Source organism: Chaetodon auriga, chromosome 20 (genome assembly GCF_051107435.1).
Source record: "Chaetodon auriga isolate fChaAug3 chromosome 20, fChaAug3.hap1, whole genome shotgun sequence".
Lineage (NCBI taxonomy): Eukaryota > Metazoa > Chordata > Actinopteri > Chaetodontiformes > Chaetodontidae > Chaetodon > Chaetodon auriga.
The window spans coordinates 18,204,999-18,226,789 of NC_135093.1; the positions used below are offsets into that span (position 1 = coordinate 18,204,999).

The 21,791-nt window shown below is 42.9% G+C and overlaps 1 protein-coding gene across 1 annotated transcript in view; it reads left to right on the forward strand.

Annotated features, from left to right (window-relative positions):
• cacna1g (calcium channel, voltage-dependent, T type, alpha 1G subunit) overlaps positions 1 to 21,791 on the forward strand; it is a 234,130-nt gene that overhangs the window by 177,739 nt on the left and 34,600 nt on the right. The window contains exons 22-28 of the mRNA XM_076759944.1: positions 1,797 to 1,865; positions 4,052 to 4,236; positions 11,131 to 11,257; positions 12,949 to 13,074; positions 13,172 to 13,261; positions 13,456 to 13,648; positions 15,340 to 15,390. Of these exons, the coding sequence (XP_076616059.1) occupies positions 1,797 to 1,865; positions 4,052 to 4,236; positions 11,131 to 11,257; positions 12,949 to 13,074; positions 13,172 to 13,261; positions 13,456 to 13,648; positions 15,340 to 15,390 (841 nt within the window). The remainder of the gene's footprint in view (positions 1 to 1,796; positions 1,866 to 4,051; positions 4,237 to 11,130; positions 11,258 to 12,948; positions 13,075 to 13,171; positions 13,262 to 13,455; positions 13,649 to 15,339; positions 15,391 to 21,791) is intronic.

Genomic DNA, 21,791 nt, shown 5'->3' on the forward strand with positions numbered 1-21,791 from the left:
TGGACATTTGAAAAGAAGGAGAAGTCCTTCACATTTGGTTGATGACAAATATCCCATAACTCTAAATCCCTCATGCCCTGGTCCAGGACCAACGCTGTCCTTGAACGATTAAAAGATCTTGGTGTGCATCGGTCATCAAACCCAGTCCCATTTTTGTTTTATGTGCTCTGTGCCAGAGAGGTGTGTTTCTTGGATGAAGGATACGTCAAAACCATACCATACCTTTATAAGTTACCATATCCCCATAGGAGGCCCACCCTAGGAAAGGTAGGAAAGGTTAACAGCTTGTAGGCTACACCTGGTAATTTGATTATACACACCTAAATCTTCAGCCTTTAGACAGAATGTAATTGGACTGACAGCAAATTGAGGCAAGCTAATGAATTAAGGCATGCAACATGAATTTTCACCTCTGTTTCTCCCTCTTTCTCTCCCCCAACCCTCTACCATCGCTTGCACTTCTCTCATTCCCCGCCACATGCCTGTTGGTTCATAATGAATGAAAGTATGGAAACCCGTTCACAGACGGCAGGAATGGCTGCTGTCAAGCCTGGAATTTATAAACTATCTCAATGCCAGCATTCCCAGTGATGTCATGCATGACATTCCCAGAGACTTGACAAAAAAATGCTGCAGGACTGCCATGTCTGTGTGTTTGATTTTGTGTTCCTCAGAGCATGGGTGATGGTAGTCGGGGGCCGTGGGAAAGGCAGCCACCTACACCCGCTCACACGCACACACACATGCAGTACACAGACAGTCAGTGGCAGGACATTTGTGTCTCCTCAGACAGAGGGGAAGTAGGGTAAATAAGCAGTCGGTGAAGGGATCTTTTTTTTTGCTAGCTTGCTTGTTTTCTCTTCTCAGTCCTTGTTTAGCTCAGTAAATAGGCTCCCATCCTCTGCTGCATGCATACACACCACTGAGCCATGCTGCCTCAGGCAATAGGGAAGCATGGAGTGCAGTAATGTGAGTTTAGATGGAGATCTAATAGCTGCGACCTGATGGTGTTGTGTTGCGTGCACTCTCACAAAACAAAATGATGGGGCTCGTTTTCTGAATTGACTGTTTATCTCTGATGAAAAGTAAAGGACATGATGCAATATGCTCATTTCATTGGAAAATGACCAATTTCAGCCCAAAACTCTTGTTCCTCAGCACCCCTGAAGTGTCCCAGAAACAGTTCCACAGGTGATATAATGACACTTGTTCAAACCTGTTCTCACTCCTAACTTGTCTCATATGGAGATTTGGTCAGGACGCCTTGGTGTCACTTTTCAAAGCGCTGGATCCTCCTTTTGCATCATTTTTCAACATGCAGGGTTGTTCAGCGAAGCCTGTTGTCATGTCCAGCACATCAAATGACATAGTAGAACTAGTGTGGAAAAGTCTACATTTGGAGGAAGGTGAGGTGGTTGGATGGACTGTGGAACCCTGCACATGGTGATGCTAATGGGGAACCTATGCCTTAAAAGGTGGCACCAAGGAGCCCTGATCAAGCGTCCGTATGTGACGAGATGGGAGTGGGAATGTGTCGCTTGCGTGCGTGATTTTAGGCCCAAAGATTAAATGCCTTGTTTGAATACTTCCTGCAGTGCTAATAAGTAGTAAACTTTCTAATTGCCTGCCAGCCATCATTAGTGAGTGCAACAGGGAAAATTGTTTGTGAAATAGCTCCCTCATACATTATTCAGCTCAACGCCAGATCAATTTAGAAGTAGAAAAACTCTTGTGTTAATAGCTATTGGCGCCATTACCATGTACTCAACCAGGTCTGTCTTCCTTCTTTACTGCAGGAGCGGATCTTCCTCACATTGTCCAACTACATCTTCACGGCGATCTTTGTGGCTGAGATGTCTATAAAGGTGAGACACTTGATTTCCACTGACACATTAGTCGGTAAAACATGTGAAAGATTTTGTTCATTTCAGCCATTATGAGGCGGGAGGCTGCATATGAGTAAATATCTTGTTCTGACTCACTCAGCTGACAAAAGCTCTTTAGCCAGTTTATTTGAAGTCAGAATTTTTCCTGGCAGCATAAAAACACTGGTTGCCTCACATCAAGGCAACTCCAGTTTGGTAAGAAGCACACAAATACAAAAAACATAAAATACAGACTCTGTGTGATACCTGTGTGCACTGTAAGCCCCAAAAATATGAAGAAAACAGAGGTAAGAGGGAGGAAAGGGAGGAAGAGAATGAGAGAATGAGACTCAAACAGACAGTGAAGACACACAATGTGCACACACACACTTTCAGGGCTATTTCATAATGCTAAGCGGAGGATCGTCTCGCCAGTATTCAAATGGACCGGCTTTGAATGGACGTCTGTGCAGGCGTGGGCAGGAGCGAGCAGAGGCAGAGGGGAGGAAAGTTCATGAGTGTCACTCATTCAAAGTCTCTGTCGCTATTTTTGGTCCCAGTGCAATTGGCGGGCTCACGAACATAGGGCCTCCACACACACACACACACACACACACACACACACACACACACACACACACACACACACAGAGCTCTGGTTGTATCATTTCATTTTCAAGTAATCTCTTTAAGTGCAGCACAAAAAACACAACAGATGATTGATTGTGAGCAACCATGTCGCCAAATCAAAACTTGGTTGGTTTTGTGGAACCATTTAATTCAATTTTATTAATCAACACAATGTTACCAGGGGTGGGAGATCTATTAAGATCTTTTAACAACATAAATATCAGAATAACACAGTTTTGCATTACATCCAGTACACTGTGATAAGTAAAAATGCAGCATTCAGAGGGTTTTAAGTTAAGATCAGGGGAAATATTGTACATTTTAACCTATTACATACATTTGACAGCTGGAGTTACTAGTTACTTTTCAGCTTAAGATTTTACTTATAAAACATGCTCAAATTATGTTCTGTTGTACGAAGATTAAACCAGTGGTTCCGGTCATTAGCCTCGGTCTCTACTGGCTTGTGGCTTGGGAACGGTTGTCACGTTTCCAATGTCTATGAGTTGTAAAATTATCCCACATTTCACAAAAAGGATTAGACAAAAATCCAAAGAATTAATGCAAATATGTGAAGCACAACTTTGTTTTTTCTTCTTCGCTGCCTCATTAATCATCTTAAAACCTCCCAGATTTATCATATGACCCTTTGCAGGGGGAATTACACCTATTTTGGGAGGCACTGAACATAACTACCTGAATAACTTACTGTACAGTTAAAACCAACTGCACCTACACATTTTTGTTGACAGTATTTCTCCCAGCTTCTTGCTTCAGTATGAGTTTGATTGCTGGACTTTAAATTGTAATAGAGTACACTGCTTTAACTTTTTCTTGCGTAAAGGATCTGAATATAGCTGCACAAAGTGAAGAGTCCGTGGAGGCTGTCTGAACTCTCACAGTGACCTCTCTTTGCTAGTAATGTTTGATCAGCCTCTTTGATGATTCCCCTGCCACATTATTCATGTACAGTTCGGTACATACTGCTATGCATTGATTAGCATCAACTAATGTAACTTTTATCTTTTATCCACCCTCCTCTTACTCATCTTTTCATTTACATTAGGCTCTTAGAAATGTAAGACGCAAACATAGTTGTCCTGACTTAATAAGTTTGAGCTAAAAAACACAAAGCCTATCTGTTTTTTCCCAGAATGCAAATTGCTGTATGGGCAGAATAAGTGATGAGTGGAACCTATAGAATTAGAAATGAGGTTTGGAAAATGCTCTCAGCTTTTATGATCTATTCTGCAAAGTTCCGATAAACAGTCGCTGTGAAATATCAATAAACTGTGCACATAGGACATTAGGCGTCAACTCCTAATAAATACAAAAGATGGCTTCATAACAAGCAAAACTGCGAACGCACAGACAATAAACAGATATTGAATTACTGATTTGTGTATCATTTCATTCCACTTACAGTGGAGTTAATATTAAATTTTAAATGTATTCCAACCAAACTGGCACAGCAGCAGTCAACCCTGTGTCCTCTGCTCAGAACAGTAGCTGCACTGCGTTATATGTTCATCCATCTATGTCCTCTCTGTGTCCAGATCATAGCTCTGGGCTGGTGTTTCGGGGAGAAGGCTTACCTGAAGAGCAGCTGGAACATTCTGGACGGGATGCTGGTGATGATTTCTGTTATTGACATCCTAGTGTCTCTCATCTCCAATTCTGGGACCAAGATCCTGGGCATGCTCAGAGTGCTGAGGCTGCTGAGGACCCTGAGGCCGCTACGGTAAGTGGCTGCCCTAGGGATACTGAAATTTATCAGCAAACATACACACTGAGAAGACACACAACCACCCATGAAACTGCTGACCTGAACCATAAAGTAAAGTCTCTACCTTTCATACAAGGTGGTCTTATACAGATCAGTATCTGAACATACTCAGTCAGCAAAATTAAAAAGCCTACACCAACCAGACCCTGAATATATCCTGTAAATATATGTGTGTGTGTTCAGGATATATACAGTATATATATATATGTATGTAGGATTTTTATCGCTCCATTTCTCACAGTGAAGGGATGATAAAAGCGCCTGATGTGGATGCTTTGTTTTAAGACGGAGGTGGCAACAAACAGAGCTTTCTCTCAGCTCTGACATGTACCACCTTTTGGAGCTTTTGGGAGATGTGTGTGTATTTTTTTTTGTGTGTAGGCATTTATTTTAGTGTGTGTGTGTGTGTGTGTGTGTGTGTGAGTGTGTGTGTTATTGTCAGAATTTACACAATTGCTCTGTTATGTTTATTTGAGCGGAAATCAGGCGGAAATCACCAATTTGGAGACTGTGTTTGTATTTACATCTCCAAATGTGTGCGTGTGTGTGTGTGTGTGTGTGTGTGTGTGTGTGTGTGTGTGTGCGAGTGTGTGTGTCTGAGACAGATAGAAATCAAGAATGTGTGTCTTTGTGGAATATGGGGCAGGTTCTTTACCTGTGCACACTGCTTTAGCTTTGGCCCCAGGGTGTGTTTGCATGTGCGGCTTCATGCTTGACTTGGCTCACAGCTGCATGCTTGCAGTCTCCTCTGGTGAAGGGGAGCTCTCAAGGCTTTGCCCTCTCTTGAATATTCATCGCAGTTCTCAGGGAGAGCAGGGAAATCAAATATTAATTTTCATTTTGCCAAATTTACCCACTAAACACTGCTGATCTTTTCTGTCTTCTTTCTTAAGTTTCACCTTTGGCATGAAAGCGATATGCCGTTCTCTCACTCCCCTGCCTTCAAAGCATTACCTTCTTCTTTTGAGCCCATGCTGTTATCTGTACGTATGTGAACTGGGTCGTGAATCTCTATGTGCTTGACATTTGCGTGCATACGGGTCTATTGGGTATCATGCTCTTGGTTTGCACCATCATTATTGTCAGTAATAACATTAAACTCTCCACATTAATTGCTGAGATCAGGGAACACTCAAGCATTGCAAGAAACATGAGCGGACAGACAGTCATACTGGCTATAAAGAAACTCTCAAATGTAGCCAAAGTGTTCACTGTAATGTTTATAGACTCTCTGGTTCAGCTTTGACCTACCCTCCTCTCTGCACTTCAGTCTGACGGCTCATGTGAAATAAAATTTTATGTGAATGTAAAATAAGAATAGTCGTGATGTTTGGCATGTTGGCTCTGATCCGGTCACTCCTGTCTGGGAGGCATCAAGCTCAGCACAGCGGAGAGTTAAATCTGTTTACCTCACAGTGTGGAGGTAATATGAGGATTGCTGTGGCACTGAAAACTAAAAGGAAGTGAGGAGGGATGATAATAACCTCCGTCTAAGGAGGACGTAGATTCAGAGCCTACTAAGCTACTAATACCTCACAGAATACGTAGGTTTGGTTGCCAGTATGGCACCTAATCAGTTAAAAAACGAGCATGCTGATCACTTACAGATGAAATGTTAATGTGACATTACAGAGTGCACTTGCTGTCAAACAAGAGCTTTTCTAATTAGATCTGGTGTAACTGTGACAAACCGAGCACTTGAAGAGAGTACCTGATTCTAACTGCTGCTGAATCTTCTGTCACCAAGTCTTTCTGCTGTTCGCCCTCCCTTATTTAATCCCCAGAGGGCCACGAGGCTGAGGCTGTATTAATGTCGAGTAGGGAAGGTTTTAAAGTCAGATTAGAAAATATGTAGCAATTACAGGAGGAAATTGGACAAATTTGAAGTTTGGGCAACATATTCTCGGGAGCAAAGGGCAACCATTTCTCTGGGGAGGCATGTCTTCATTTTGAGAAAAATGCAAAATGGCACTTGGAGAGAGAAATGGGATTAGGAAGACTGAATGAAGACGGGCAGAGAGTGAGCGAGGGAGGAACAGGAGAGGATCTCTCCTCCGCTGAGGCTGCAGATGAGTTATGAGAAGGCAATACTGTAAAATCATTTTTAAGGTTGTTATTAACTTTCAATCCAAAAGGAGGAACACGGCATTAAAGGCTATGGCATAGTAAGCTGAATGTTCTGCTGTGGGCATTCTGTGTATCTTGATAATTTTGTACTGCGGATGCTTTAAACCCTGTTAGAAATAATTCGGGGCTGGTCAACACAGACTGGAATTGCTGCTCGGTTTCTATTAATGTTTCTGTTTAATAGTAAGCAAGCAAATCTTTGGTTACAACAACATCTGTGCAGTCAGGCTCGTTACAAGTGCTTCAGCAACACACAAATCTTTATTAAAAAGGTTGCATCTGCTTATTAGTTACCTATTTTTGACCAGATGTGTGCATGTAAGCTGGTGATTTTCATACTGGCGACTAACTGATCCCTCTGAAACCACCCGTGGATGTCCCCGAAAACACCAACAACCCAGTTTCCAAAAATGTGGGACGCTGTGCTTCTTTTCCCTTTTGGTGCTACAATCTGAAAATTTTAACACAATAAGACACAGAGGCATCGAACCTGTGCATGGCCACATCAAGACAGACAATGGAGTTGTAGTTCAGTCAATTCATTGTGTCCCTGGAGGAGGGTAGGCCTCACTGCAATGCCTCCCTGACCTCATGTCCTCACAAAGCTGGTTAAACTTGGGGGAAAAAAAAGCATCTTTTCCTCATTTTGGCCTTTCATCCCCACTGAAGAGACATCTCAAACTCTGACAGTCGAATATTCTGTCCTTGTGAACTTGTCCGAGGGGTTGACAAGTGTGTCCCTCGTTGGCATTCTTAGTATTGGGAAGCACAGGGTGCCTCACAAGCAGCTGGCACAACGTTCCAGCGCCGATGCAAATGCTTCAATCGCAGTACCAGAAATAACTCCTATAGGGTGGCTCTGAAAATCTATAGCCCAGATACAGTATTTAGCTTGGCTTCACTTCATAAAGTTTAAAAAAAAAAACTGCCTTTTTAGATATTGAGGCCTAAAGAGAAGTTCAGCCTCGTCCTCACGCTCCTATTTGTCAACATTTTGACTTGCTAAGATGATGGTGATCTGAAAAACTGCCATTGTCTCAGTCTTTCTGCATTTTGTGGTATTTAGAGTACCACCAGTATGACATACTAACAAAATATGCTCGCTAACAATTTGCAGCTGTTGAAATATGAAGGCAGACCTGTAGCCCAAAGTTCATCAGGTGCATTATCATGTAGTCTGTCCATTCAATAAGCCAGTAAACAAAACGTCAGTCATCCATCTCAATCCAAACTGCCCATCGAGTTTAGTTCTGGTTAATTCAGGCTCATTTCTGTGCAAACAAATCAAGTTAAACTCAAACTCTCTCAGGAAGACATGCAACAACTGCATTCTTTTCTCTTTGAAAAAGCCTGTTTGTCAGATGTGCCATCAAAAAATGCAGGATTAAATCTAATTTGAAAAAATGTAATGTCTACACAGTGAGGCTTTGGTGCCTGTAAGAATAGTTTTGCCGTTATTCATTTTTCACTTGTCGCACTTCTTCGTTAAAAACTGTTTTTTTCCACATTGTGTCCGTCAAACGCACCACAAGGCAGACACAGCGTTTTCACTCAGAGTGGTTCTGTGCGAGTTTCAATCAGCTTGTTATCACTGCAGTTCGATTGTGGCAGACTCGCGCTCCCTGGCTGTTTGAATTAAATATGAGCTTGTCTGTGTTTTCCCCTCTGGCACTGCGGTGCATGTGGGGGTTCACACAGGCGGCCTCATCATTATATTCTTGACTTGCTGGCTACATGTGTTTGTGTGCGTGCTACGTGTGTGAATGTGTGTGTTGTCTGTTTCTCATTCGAGATATTGATGACTGGCATTACACGGCACAAGAAAGGAGGGTCCACCGGACAGAATGACGCATCGGCTTTGTTTAACAGGACAAACGCGCGCGCGCGCACACACACACACACACACGCAAACACACACCTCTGCAGTCATTCATCAAGCCCACAACCTGAGCTGAGGGCCAGCCTCAGGGAAGCCCAGAAGTTAGCACCCTGTGTCACCAAATGGCACTTTTATGTCAGCCAACACCACCTACACCTTGTCGACAATTCAGCTGCAACCTAGAAACCCCACCCCAACCCCTCCGCCTCCATTAATTGTACCTGCCACACAGCAGACTGATCTAAACAGCTTTGTGGTGTTTGTGAGGTCACGGCTGGCCAGCGGGGTTGTTTATTGATAAACCCCCCCGCGGTTGACCCATGTCAGCTCAGCCTTTGAGCTCATCCGTCACTCGATGATGATGTAATTATCCCAAGGCTTCCACTGGGTAATTTATGTGCTTTCTCACAATGCGTGTACCATTTTTTTAAGCCTCGCACTTTGATGGTGCTGACGGTGGCCAATTAATATCTCATGAGTGCATGATTACCATTCTTCAAGCCGTTTAGACTGTGTTTCTGAATCCACCGGCCGACAGTTTGCATTAGCTTTTCACTCGTTTGCTGATGGCACGGGAGCAGTGAGTGGTAAAGTTTGACAGCTGAGGAGGAAGGACAGCTGGAGGTTGAAAAAGAGGAGAGCGGGAAAGCATTTGCACAGCAAGGTGGAGCGAGAAACATAGTTTAGACAAAAAAGCGAGAAAATAGCAGCTGCCTCATTTTTCATTCCCTCTATATCTCTGCAACTCATCAGCCCTCCTCTCCTCCCCCTTCCCCATCTCTATCCCCCCACGTGTCTTAATTACACCCAGTGTTTGCACTGTGGGAACATGCCTGCCACTTATTGCATGACTTGTTGTTCTCTTTCCTAAGTGTGAGGGAGGTGGTGCGTGCGTGCAGGTGTTGTGCATCGCGGCAGACTCCTTCCTGCTCCTTTGCACAGCACACAAAACAAGGACATGCTGTGAACTGCTATGAAATTATGCAGAGAGGTAGATTAGAAGAAGCGAGCTCTAACTTTTCTCCCACTGGTTCCCCCCACCCAGCTCCTCCTCAGCCTTTTTTTTTTGTGTGTGTGTCATATGCAAATAGGCGTTATGGAGAGGAGCCCATCGCAGTGTGTGTCCTTCACGTACCACATCATCAGAGTGTATTGACTCATAATAAGGAGCTCGTCTCTCCTCTGCTCCCCTCTTTAATAAGCCTTTTCACTTCAGCGTATTTGTCAGAGTGGAGCTCAAAAGGAGAACATGATGTAAAGAGGTAGAGAGGTTGGCTTGGGGTTTTCATATGCAAAGCAGCAACGTGTGGAAATGTCCTTTGAGGGACTGAGCCGGAGAACGGGTGTAAACGATGTCTTTCTGTTCTGGATGGAATCTGCGAACTCACTGACATCCCCAGCAAGTTGCAATTTTTTCTTTCTTTCTCGCTCCATTTTTATGTTTTTTTTTTTCCTCTCAAGATAGTTTTTCCTTTTCCTGTCATTATTTTCTTCATTTTTTTTTGAGAAACACGCACATGAATGAAAGGGTGACAGGTTATCCAAGATCAGGTGCTAAATATTTGACTAAATGAGGTGGATTCAACAAGCATGTTCAACTGATCCTTGAAGCATTTTGTGTTTCTATTTCACTGTAAAGAGAAATGTCACAGTTGCTTAAATAGAAAGGTAAACTCGTCTTTAGCCAAAAACACTGAAACTGGACTTAGATCCCTTCCTGGCAGAGGAATTCAATGTGAATATGTTCTCATACCAGGACAACCGCATCAATCCGAGAGGGAAACACATGCAGATGCAGCTCTTGAACAATAGTACCCTCTATAGCACAGCGGTGGTACTGCACCCATCATGGTTTTCAATAGAACATAAAGAGAGGCAGTGAGGTGCAGAGTGATGTGTAGTAGCTATACGCTCATTATTCTCTGATCGGGGCTATTGATCAGTGGCCGTGGTCGGCCCTGGCCTTTTATTATCTCATGTCTTCTCTTAATGTGCTATTGACTCTTCCTTCACTCAACTGTCTGCTCAGGGAAAAAGATGCGTTGCAGACAAAGACTAATAGACAAAGGCAGAGCAGATTATCACCTTGACAGCCAGCCTGTGTAGCACTGTTTTTCTCTTTTAGGTCTTTGATGTATCATCTTATCTATCACATCATATTGACTTTGGTGTGTGTGTGTATGTGTGTGTAAGAGAGAGGGGTTCCTTATGCATCTCTGTGCTCATGCATATACATACGTGCTTTCTGTGTGAAAGCCTGTGCAGATGAGTGCGTGTGCATTGGCAGGCTTTTATGTGTGTGTCTGTGTTTCACCCAGTCGGAGAAGCTCAGCTGCAGTGCAGTGTAGCGCCGGGTGCCACGCTGGCACTAATTAAACATCCTCATCAGTCCATTGGCTTAATTAGATGTGTCTGTTTTCTTCGCTGCCGAAATAAAAGGCAGCAGAAAGAGGTGTGAAAGAGAGAAAAAGATGTTTGGGGTTTTTTTTTTTTAACAGAAGAGCAGGGATAAAGGAAAAGAGGTTAATTTGTCTTTAAGTCACAAGTGTTTTTGGTTTGAAAAGTTCTGAATTGTGTGCAAATAAGAAAAAGGCTTTCTGTCTGTGGCAAAACAGGGGAAAGGGCTTTTGTGTGTCAGTGTGTGTGTGTGTGTTTGTGTATGCGCGTGTGCACACAGAGTGATGGCCTGGGGGTGTGTTGGGGTTGTGGGTTGGAACGCTGCAGGCATCCTTGCTCCATCTGTTATGAGCTGTACTGTAAGTGACCTGAGAGTGCCCTGCACATACACACTCCAACACACATACAGGCAGTGCACTAACGTCCTATCGAACGCTGTGTTCCAGAGTGATCAGCAGAGCCCCAGGGCTGAAGCTGGTGGTTGAGACCCTGATGTCATCACTGAAGCCCATCGGCAACATCGTGGTCATCTGCTGCGCATTCTTCATTATCTTCGGCATCCTGGGAGTACAGGTGAGAGAGGAGGGGACACGCTGCAACAGTTTGACATGTGACAAACATTCCCACAATTCTTCACTTTCTCCTGTCCCGTCTTGGTAGCGCACACATCATGAAATCTTCGCAGAGGAATAGTTTTTCCACGCGCTCTCAACATCATAACTCATACACTGGGATACTTATGTATGCTCATCTGATCGCAATGGAGATTTCATGGCTAACAGCCCAAGGATCAATCTATACCAACGAGTTCTTTGCCCTTGGCACAGTTCAGGCTCCTGTCTAACCGCCACCAGCATGTTTATGTCCATACACCATCTGTCCACGTAAGGACGTGTCATGAAGGGTTAATGGCTGTGACGATGCCATGAGGCAGAGATCGGAAGCTGTCACTCGTTAAAAGGCATCCATGGAATTCACTGCACAGCCTTTAACCTCTGCTGCTGAAAATGTTTGAAATGTTGCCAACTGAGCGTGGTCATCCAGTGAGCTTTTTTTCTTACACTGACACACACACACACACACACACACACACATATACACATACATACATACATTACTTTTTATACAAAGCAGGCACAGCTATATTATTTAGTACTGTAGTTCCAGGCTTTTAGCAGACCCTAAACTCGGCCAGTACCCCAACCCTAGCACTTCATAACCTGTATCGTTGATATTTCTTTCTAAAATCTAATGTGGTAAGGGCTCTGTGTTCTAAAAGTAAAAAAAAAAAAAGAAAAGAAAAAAGAAAAAACATTTTCTTAAAGGAACAATTTGGACATTTTGGAAAATATGCTGAGAGTTGGATGAGAAAAATAACACCACAGTCATATCCATACAGTAAATATACAGTCAGTTATCTTAGCTCATCATAAAGTCTGAGCACAGGGAAAATCAGCAAACCTGGCTCTGTCAGTAAACTTAAACGTTTCTGGGAAACTGCTTCAGCTCTTCTCTCCACCCTGTTGAACAGACTGATCCGTGCAGTCTGGAGCTGAACTTCAGCTGCAGATGTCGACTTCTAGCTTGTCTCACTGCCGCTAAAAGGACGGTGGTCTGCCGCTGAAGACCACCACATCAATAAAAGATGCAGAGATGTCACCCAAGTAGAGCTCTCCTGTGCATGGTTAAAAGCAAAACAGCACATGAACACGACTTACTGGGTAGAGACGTTAATGTTGAAATTGTATGAATCTTCTGGAAATATATTTCATATGAAATAAACATGCTTATGTGAATACATGTAGACATATCCAACCATATCTGCACGTAGGTTTGAGACAAATAGCATGAAATTGAGTTTCAGTGTAGATAGATGAATAAGGATAAGACTTGGGAGCAGAAAAGTGTCTGCAGCTCTTTTAACAAACATGTGGAAATGTGAATATTGACTTGAAAAGATTAAGTAAATAATTTAACAGCATTTGTAATTCTAAAATGTCAGACATCTGCTCCAGTGGAAGGATGATTTAAAAAAGCATGACGACCACTTAATCATAATGTACGCCGACATGAAGGAAAATGTAACTTCACGTACTTGCTCATTCCAAGAACTCCTGACTTCCAGCTGAATTTACATATTTTGATCCCACCCTCCAATTTCTGAAACCAAACTCACCACTAATGGCATAATGTAGTTTTATGAATCTGTTTTCTGTTGAGGTTCACTGTAAAACGAAAGGGTGTGTCTGTGTTTTTCTCCCCAGCTCTTCAAGGGGAAGTTCTTTGTTTGTCAAGGAGAAGATGTGAGGAACGTTACCAACAAGTCAGACTGTTTGCAGGCCAACTTCAAATGGGTCAGACACAAGTACAACTTTGACAACCTGGGACAGGTGAGGTCTCAGAAATACATAAATAAATGTTTTCAATATGAAGTTTTTTTTAGTGGAGTATTTCTGTTTCACCCCTTCCTCTCTTTCTCTGTCTCAGGCTTTGATGTCTCTGTTTGTTCTGGCTTCAAAAGACGGCTGGGTAGATATTATGTATGACGGACTTGATGCTGTGGGAGTTGACCAGCAGGTTAATATATTTAAACTGTCTCGCACAACTACACACATATCTGTACACACGTGTTAAACATGTCCAGGGCACATATCCTTTGGCTATAACTGAAGAAAATCCACTCAAAAATATGTGCTGATACTACCTATTAGCAGTCATTTATAAGTTTGACTTCAATACTCACTCACAGAAACATTCTGTGTGTGTTTCAGCCGATAATGAACTACAACCCGTGGATGCTGCTGTATTTCATCTCCTTCCTGCTGATCGTGGCCTTCTTCGTGCTCAACATGTTCGTGGGCGTGGTGGTGGAGAACTTCCACAAGTGCCGGCGCCACCAGGAGGCCGAGGAGGCCAAGCGCAGGGAGGAGAAGAGACTGAAACGCATGGAGAAAAAGAGAAGGAGTAAGGAGAAGGAGCTGGCTGGTCGGTAGTCTTTCCACATCTTTCTGAGTCCTGCTTGATTTGAGCCTGAGCCTTTTTTTTTTTCTTTCTGCTTTTTGATTTGGTTTGGCCGAACTCGGGAGAACGCAATTAGTGAGCTAGTACCACCTACAGTTGCTACTCTGCGGTAGAACCCTCTTTTCCTTTCCTTGTGGGCCCTCAGGCTGGTTTTTGTTGTAGTCCGGTGGTCATCTAGTCTGGCTCTGCAGACTCTGCTACAGACTGTGGAAGCTCTTCTCAACCCCAGCATCAAATTGATGAAGTTGGGTGTTGAGAAAAGCTTCCATATTCGGACAGCTTGCAAAGCCAGGACAGCTGATCGCTGGTATTAGCCTCCTATCTTTCCCTCCTCCCTTACCTTGCCTGATCTACCGTAGACACCGCGCTTGGGATGGCCCCTTGGAGCATGCCCAGTGAGTGCTGACAGACGGGGCTTGCATGGTGGTGGGTATGCAGAGCTAGAGGGAGGGGGAGTTGTTGAACATTTAATCGCCCTAAACGAAAAGGAGACGACCCCCCTCCCTTCCCCTCTTCTGCATGTGGTTTAGTACAGCCGCAGGGGCAGGGATAGACTAAAATCTGGAAGAAAATGACGAGTCTCCCCTTAGTTTAGCTCTGAGATCACATCACTGAGATTTGTAGGAGTTAGCTAATTCCCTGCCCGTTCCCCCTCCCCTCCGGCTGTATAGGAGTTGGTGACAAACTGCTTGGTTTGGTTTTTATTCTTTCCACTGCCTCCTACAAGTAAAAAAAAAAAAAAAAAAAAAAAAAATTAGCATTAGACTTTTTGTGAATTTGGTGCCTATTCTTACAGTATTTTACCCCCTTAATCGAAAGGCACTTTGTTTTTAAATATCTGCAAGGAGCAGTGGACACCAATGGTTTCTTAAAGCTGAAGAATATCCCTTTGTTTCCGTCTATATGACATGATAATTTTATTTGACGAGAGAAATGTTTCCGTCCAACTCTTGAGAAATACAGATTGAGACTGATCTTCCTTTTTCAGGAGGCGTCTGCCAAGGGTATCCAACCAATCGAGAAACTCTCCCAGACCTTTGCACACTCAGTCCAACACACGTACACTTAAATCTCAAGAGGCCCTTCCCTTTTTCTTGAAATCACACTGAGCCTTTCATATTTCTATGTTCGTTTCCCTGTTTTGTTTTTTTCCTTTGGTAACTTTTGGTTGAAAAGGTTGTCTTCTTTTTTTCTGGCCTAGTATTTTTTCTGCCAGGAACCTTTTTTTTTTTTTACACACATCACTGTTCAGGGTCAAAATGTTATAGGTTTCTTAGTGAAATAGCAACACAGAAATTCAAGGCTGCTATGTAGCACAAAGAGACAACTTAGTGGTGTAACTCAATAGAATACAATTTGTACGGTGGTTGTAAATGTCTTCTTTGGTTTGTGAGTCAATTACTTCCTGATTGTTACAAAACAAAGTGTTAAACCAAAGAACTGGACTCAGAATCACTGGAAAGACAAGACATAGGAACATAAGCCAGCTCAATCTTTCATCGCTTCCTTCTGGCCTTACTCCATCCTTCTTTCCCTCTTTCTCTCTCTTTGACTCTCTGCTGTCTCTAACTCTCCATCCTTCCTTCCTTGCTTTCTTCTGCTTCACCCTGACTAACACGGTCTCATTCCTCTAGATTTATTGGTTCCTGGGGTGAGTTGGGCCCTCTCTGAAGGCACATTGAAAGGTACAGAGTTTCTAGCATGTTCTGTGTGTCCCTTTAACCCCCCCTACCACCACCACTGACCACGACCACCCACCATGGTGGCTAGGGTTCTAAGTTCAATGATCACGGGAGGTAGGGCCCCATCCCGCGTCCCCACCCCCCTGCCTCTCTCCCATCAGCCCTCAGTCCGCTGGACATGCTGTTACCTGTTTTCTCTGTCGTGGCTTTGTCTTTCACAGCTCTTCCACGCCGTCTGCGATCCATCCACCGTCCACAGCACTGCACTGCTGCACCACCACCACCACAAAAGAAAAAGAGTCTGCTCTAGTTAGGTTGGCAGGCAAACTGAAATGGAGACCTGGTGAGACAGGGAAAAGCTTCTGTAGTCTCATTGTAATTCCTTCAGTAGACAGTAGAATACTGTCCAGTTTATGACATTGCGGGCCTTAGTTTCATTGTGATGGTTATCTTTTCTGTTGGTTGTGATAATAGTGTGCTCACCAAAGTGACTGCTGATTAGCACAAAACACAAAGTACAGCTTAGTTTGGTCATAAACCATAATGTCGGATAAAGTGAAATGCCTACCTCACGGTGACTGTAGAGGAAAAGTCAATGGATCACTAGAGTCATTTGGATTCATCCTCTGTGAACTTTAACTACCCCAAATGTTGTACTAATCCATCCAGCAGACGCTGAGATATTTCCTTGAGTACATGAAAATTTTGACCTGCTGGGGGTTCTAGATAAAAAGTCAGGGGATCACCAAAGTCATTGGAATTCGTCGTCTTGAAACCATGACGGTCTGCACAAAATTTCTTGGCAATCTACTCAGTAGTTGTTGAGATATTTCAGCCTGAACCAAAGAGACATTGCCGTTCTGAAAACAAGACTAAGCTGACAGTCAACTCTCGCAGTTCTAGGTACTTTGAGTTAACCGTATTAGTTTACCGTATAAGCACGGTAATATTTGCTCATTAGCTCTAAACACAAAGTATAGCTGTATGAAATTTTATCAGGTGGTGGAACTGGGTGAAAAATTGATTAGTCGCCAACCACTATGGTAAGTTTTGTAGGTAGAGAAAGTTGAACTGGGCAGGTCAGTAAACTGTGATGGATATTTTAAAGGGGCAGTTGAGCTCATCATTTTACTGTATGCCATACTTTTCTTCCCAATAAGTTTGACTAACCTTTCAGATTATCTGACTGCTTGTGTTTCTTGCCTGGCTGCCATGCTGAGCTTATTACAAATAGGAATGATGGCTTCAGCTGTAATAATAAGGGCCAAGTTCTGATAACTCAGAAATATCCTTTAAACTTGACTAGCTTGTCTCTCTCATTGTGTCTTGTAATTACATTAGATCAAAGCCAGAGAGATAAGAGAGCTTGATCAGGTTGGACAACGGGCCCAATCTTCAATGAGCAGATTCTCTCTGTTGCTGACTTTCTCTTATAATGTCTTCTATTAGAGGTCACTGGCCTCCATTATGGGGCACTGGACCACAGAAATTCAATTGAGAACATTCTTTAATTTTCCCATTGAGTCTGTGCTTGACTCAAAAGCTTGATTTAAGACATCCAGTGCCAAAATATGTAATCACAATAAATTAAACTCTTAACTAGTTTTTTTTTTAGCCGCAATCTTCAAATCTTTGGCTCATATAGTGTATTTCACTTACAAAGATGGCTTAAATAGTTTCTTTGGTGGAAAACAATCTATTTCTAGTTCTGTGATGTGCGTCAGTAGGATACCATTATTAAATCATGATCTCAAATGGAATTAAGGATCTTGCCAAGCTGCACAAATTTATCTCGACCTAATGGCTGATTTACTACAACACACTGTGCTCAAAGGTCATAGCGTTACAAGTTGTTGTTAAGCGAGACCTCAGCAGGTTTGTTAACAGCAGTTGGCTCTTGTTGGGCATAAAGGTCATCTCAGGGTGGTCTGACCAGTCTGACTGGTTTGCTGTGGCAACTTGTTTCCATGACAATCTGCTTCGGTTATTGTTATGATAAATGGGAGCCGCTGTGAAGCGTGTTAGAAGACGACAACCCCTCTGCATTATGAACGTTTGTGTGTGTGCTAGCGTTTTTGTCTTTGTTTGCACGTATAATACCAGGTGCAATGTCAAACAGGGGCACATTCCTGGAAGGCAGACTTCACTGAGCTAGATTGTATCCTTGTGTGTGTCTGGGTGTATGTGCATGCGTGAGTGTGTCAGGGAGCAGATGGTAGCAGAACAAGTTGTAAAATATGCAAGAGCAGCTCTCATCCCCAAATCTCCACTCCTCTCAGACTGGTGACTGTCTGAGAGGCGTTCAGGACCCCACACCCCTCTAGTGCTCCTGTGCTGTAGGGTGCAGAGTGCTGGCAGTGTTTTGGTATTTTTACCCAAAGGTAAATACAGTGCCAAGGACACAAAACATATACGTAAAATACAGCGCCCACACAGCGTGTCACTTTTGCATTTGTGTTAGCGTGTCGGCGTGGTCAACGTTTCGTTGTTGTGTGTGTGGGCATGCATGCGTGCCACGCGCCGTGTGCTTGTGTGTGAGCATGTGGACTCTTATCTCCAGCTTGCACTGCGCTGGAGCAGTCGTCTCTAGAGGCTAGCAGGAGGAGAGGAACAAAGAGAGGAGAGGGGATGATGGAGGAGGCGCATTAAGATTTTGACTGAAGAGGAGGGAGGAGGACAAGTGACACAGGGGTGGAGGGGAGATAAGATTACGCAAATGCACACACACGCACTCCATGGAAAGTTCTATCAGCCTGTACTGTAACTATTTACATGCAGAGATTACAAACACATGTATTCAGACGGATGTCACAGAAATGTTGACACAAGAATTAACTTGGACCTAACTGCTTTGTGACTTCCTAAAGAGTCACACGTTCTCTTCTACAAGTCAGTCCTTTGGGCTAAATGCTAATGTCAGCATGCAAACATGCTCACGATGACAGTGCTCATATGCTGCAGCTATAATGGTTACAATGGTCACTCTCTTAAGCTTGTTAGAATGCTTACTTTGCTCATTACCCCTATAAACAAAGTACAGCTGAGGCTGATGGGAATGCCATTAGTTTTGCAGGTACTCAAAGACAGTGTGGTAATTCATTACAAAAGTAATGCATTACTATATTAGTTTTTATAGTAGCAAAGTAATATAACATGTTACTAGCAAGTTTTCAATAATATTAGCATAATTACTATATAAGATGACCACCATCTATTAAGAATTCAGCAGTTCTCAGTGATGTCATTCCTGTTAAAATATTCAACTCAGGTACAAGAATTCAATACACTGTTATTCAATACAGCTACCAACATAAACCACCATGTTCTGAACACACACATTAAATATAATTACTGTAATATACAGCCAAATATGACATTAGTTGTACGCCTGTGGTTATTTTGGTGAAAGTAACGCACAAGTAGTGTAATAAGTAAGGCATTACTCCTCACAGACGGTCATATTATATAATAGTTTCGTCATAAACCAAAGAATTGAACGAGTTAAAACTGGATGATGAGACCCAAAGTTAGCCCGGCACAGTAGTGCAATGTGTCTTCCAAATTTAGTGGCAATTCAAAAGGACATATTACTCAGAACACCAAATGTGAGCCTTGTGATGCTCATACATCCTATGTGCTACATAGATTACCAAATCTCTTGATAATCCATCAAATAGTTGTGAAGACATTTAGTTGAAAATTGAAAATGCCAACTCAGGGGTAGCAATACAGTAAAAGTCAAGTGATCACCAAAGTCCATCGGCTTCGTCCTCTGGGGACCATGAATGTCTCTACCAAGTTTCATGGAAATCCATCCAATGGCCAAAAGACTGACCAAACAACAGAGCCACAGCAATGTCTTGGCTTAAATAACCTGTACACTGAACCAAGACTGATGTTTGAATAGCACACTCACATGCACACAACTCTCTGACGTCTGCGTCCAATGACAACCGACATTCACACACACTTCAGGCCGGTGTAGAAGTGAGGACAGCTGAAACCTGGGTTTGAACTTCTCTCTCTAGATCTCGCTTTTTATCTGTCACACGTTTATTTGGACTTTACACCTCACCTTCCAGTGTGGCCGTGTGGGTGAGCGTCTACACACACTAATGTTCAAACCACTTCATTTCTAGTCCAACTTGGCTCTGAATATCAGTTTATTAACAGTTATTAACAGTTTTGAAAGACATTCAAATGCAGTCTCATTTCAGATGTCACCTTTAGGGACCTGAAACTTGTGTCCGACTTTGCTTTTGAAGACTTGTGATCACGCACATATCGTGGATCTGAATAAAAGAGACGTGGAAGAGGTTAAAGAAAATGGTGATAATCATGAAGCCACAAAACTCCACCATACACAGAGGTAGACATACATGCACTCTGACATACAATGAGCTACACACACACACACACACACACACACACAGACGCAGGATGGCAGTAGCTCCCCTCAGGGTCAATGCGAAGTGTCTCCCTGTTTGAGTTGACTTGTTGTGTTGAGTCATGCATTCTGCAGTCACAGTCAGCTCCTTGTGACAGACACATCAGGAGAAGCTACACTACACTGCACACGATGTATGCGGCAAATTGTAAATATAGTTTCATATTATTTCCTCCATGTTCCACCCTCAGTGAGCTATCAGAGAGATGGCATGCTGAATATTTTGACAGACAGAAGCTTGTATCAGGGTAATGATGCTCTCAGTGTTTCTGCACTAGTTTGTAGGCCGTTGGCTGACTTGTGCAACAATGGCAGGATAGGTGGTAGCACTCAGAAACTCTAGATAATCCAGCCAGAAACGTAGTTCCGTGAGGTGAGATAGCAGCATTAATGAAGTAACCAATGAATTACACATTTCAAAGCCAAAATGGTAAATAGCCAAACACCAAATGGTAAATATATGACCATGTCAGCACCCTGGTGCCATATGGCTCTATGAGCAAGTGGAAGTATTTAGGTGCTTGCAGCATTTGCAGCATTTGATCATTAAATTGCAACCAGTTACCAAACCAACCCTGTTTCCTAGAAATTCTGTTTTGTAGGAAGTGTGATTGCTGCCAGGATTATGTTTGGTTTGACTGTTTTTTTTTTTTTTTTCAAGGGAATGAAGCATGGGAGTTGTAGGTGGGTGGTCAGGGTGGAGGCTGGTTCATGTGTGGTTAGTTTTTTAGGCGACAAAATCACTTTGATTTAGTGTCAGGAAATCCTGTGGTTTTGGCTAAATTAACATTTTGTTTCGATTTTTTTCAATATTAAACGAGACCACGATCTTTCTCCACTGTCTGACTTTATCCAAATGTATGTTTGTTTTAATCCATCACAGCAACATACATGCACACTGAAGTGTGGGTTTATGATTTGTCTCATATAATGTTTTTCTTTATAATATTTCAGGCACAGTTAGCTGTTAGTCCTATGAAGGCTGTCATGGAAAAGAGATGTATGTGTCAGTTGTCTGTCACAGTGCACCGTGAAAGCTGAACAGTTTATAATACATTTTGTGTATGAGATTAGATTAGATCAGTGACTGTTAACAGCCGGGCTATGATGCGATACTGAAGCAGCAGCGTTGCGTTTCCTTTAAAAACACATTTGCTGTTGCAGATTGGTTGTAAATCTGTCATTTCTCTGAGTCAGGGCTCAACAAACAATGAGCTTCGTAAAAGATGCAACCTTGTATGGTCTTCACGATGAAAGCTGCAGGGTAGTAAGTACAGTAAGCAGTGTAACAGTGACACACTGTTGTTGTCTGCGCTGCAGCACATGGATATTTAAAGTGAAGCAATCATTCTGAGGTTAAAGGAGCAGCTTTCAGCGTTCAGTTCAGTGTGTTTGTATCCACATCATATAAACCATGTGAGGTAAAAGTTGTTTAGTTATGTAAAGGCTGTTTGTGTTTAGCCTACACTTCACTACATTGTGAATTAGAGCCACAGGACATATTATAATGATAACTAAATATAAAAACAGAAGCATTTATGCATGACTTTTTTTTTGTGCTGTTTAACACCGGGGGAGAGAGAGCTGGTAAACAAGCAGAGGATGAAAAGGAGGAGAAGACAATGAGAAACAAACAGACAGAGCAAGGGAAGCGAAGAACAGAGGAAGCATCTGTTATAACCTGTGGTACATTACTCTGCAGCCTTTTCTGTGAACGTGCTGCGGGTGTATTATGTTGTAAGAGATAAAGCTCTGTGTGCTTAGGATATGAGTTTGAATGTGTGTGTGCCATGTCAGTTAGAGAACTGTAGCTCTGCCATGGTAACAGATGGCCCTCGACTTCCCAAACAGGCTGAACAGATCAACAGTGTAGCCCGAGCGGTTCTGTCTGGGTCAGCCCCCACATGAATTCACTCTATCACAACACCCTGTCATCACATCGCTCCCCAAACAGTCA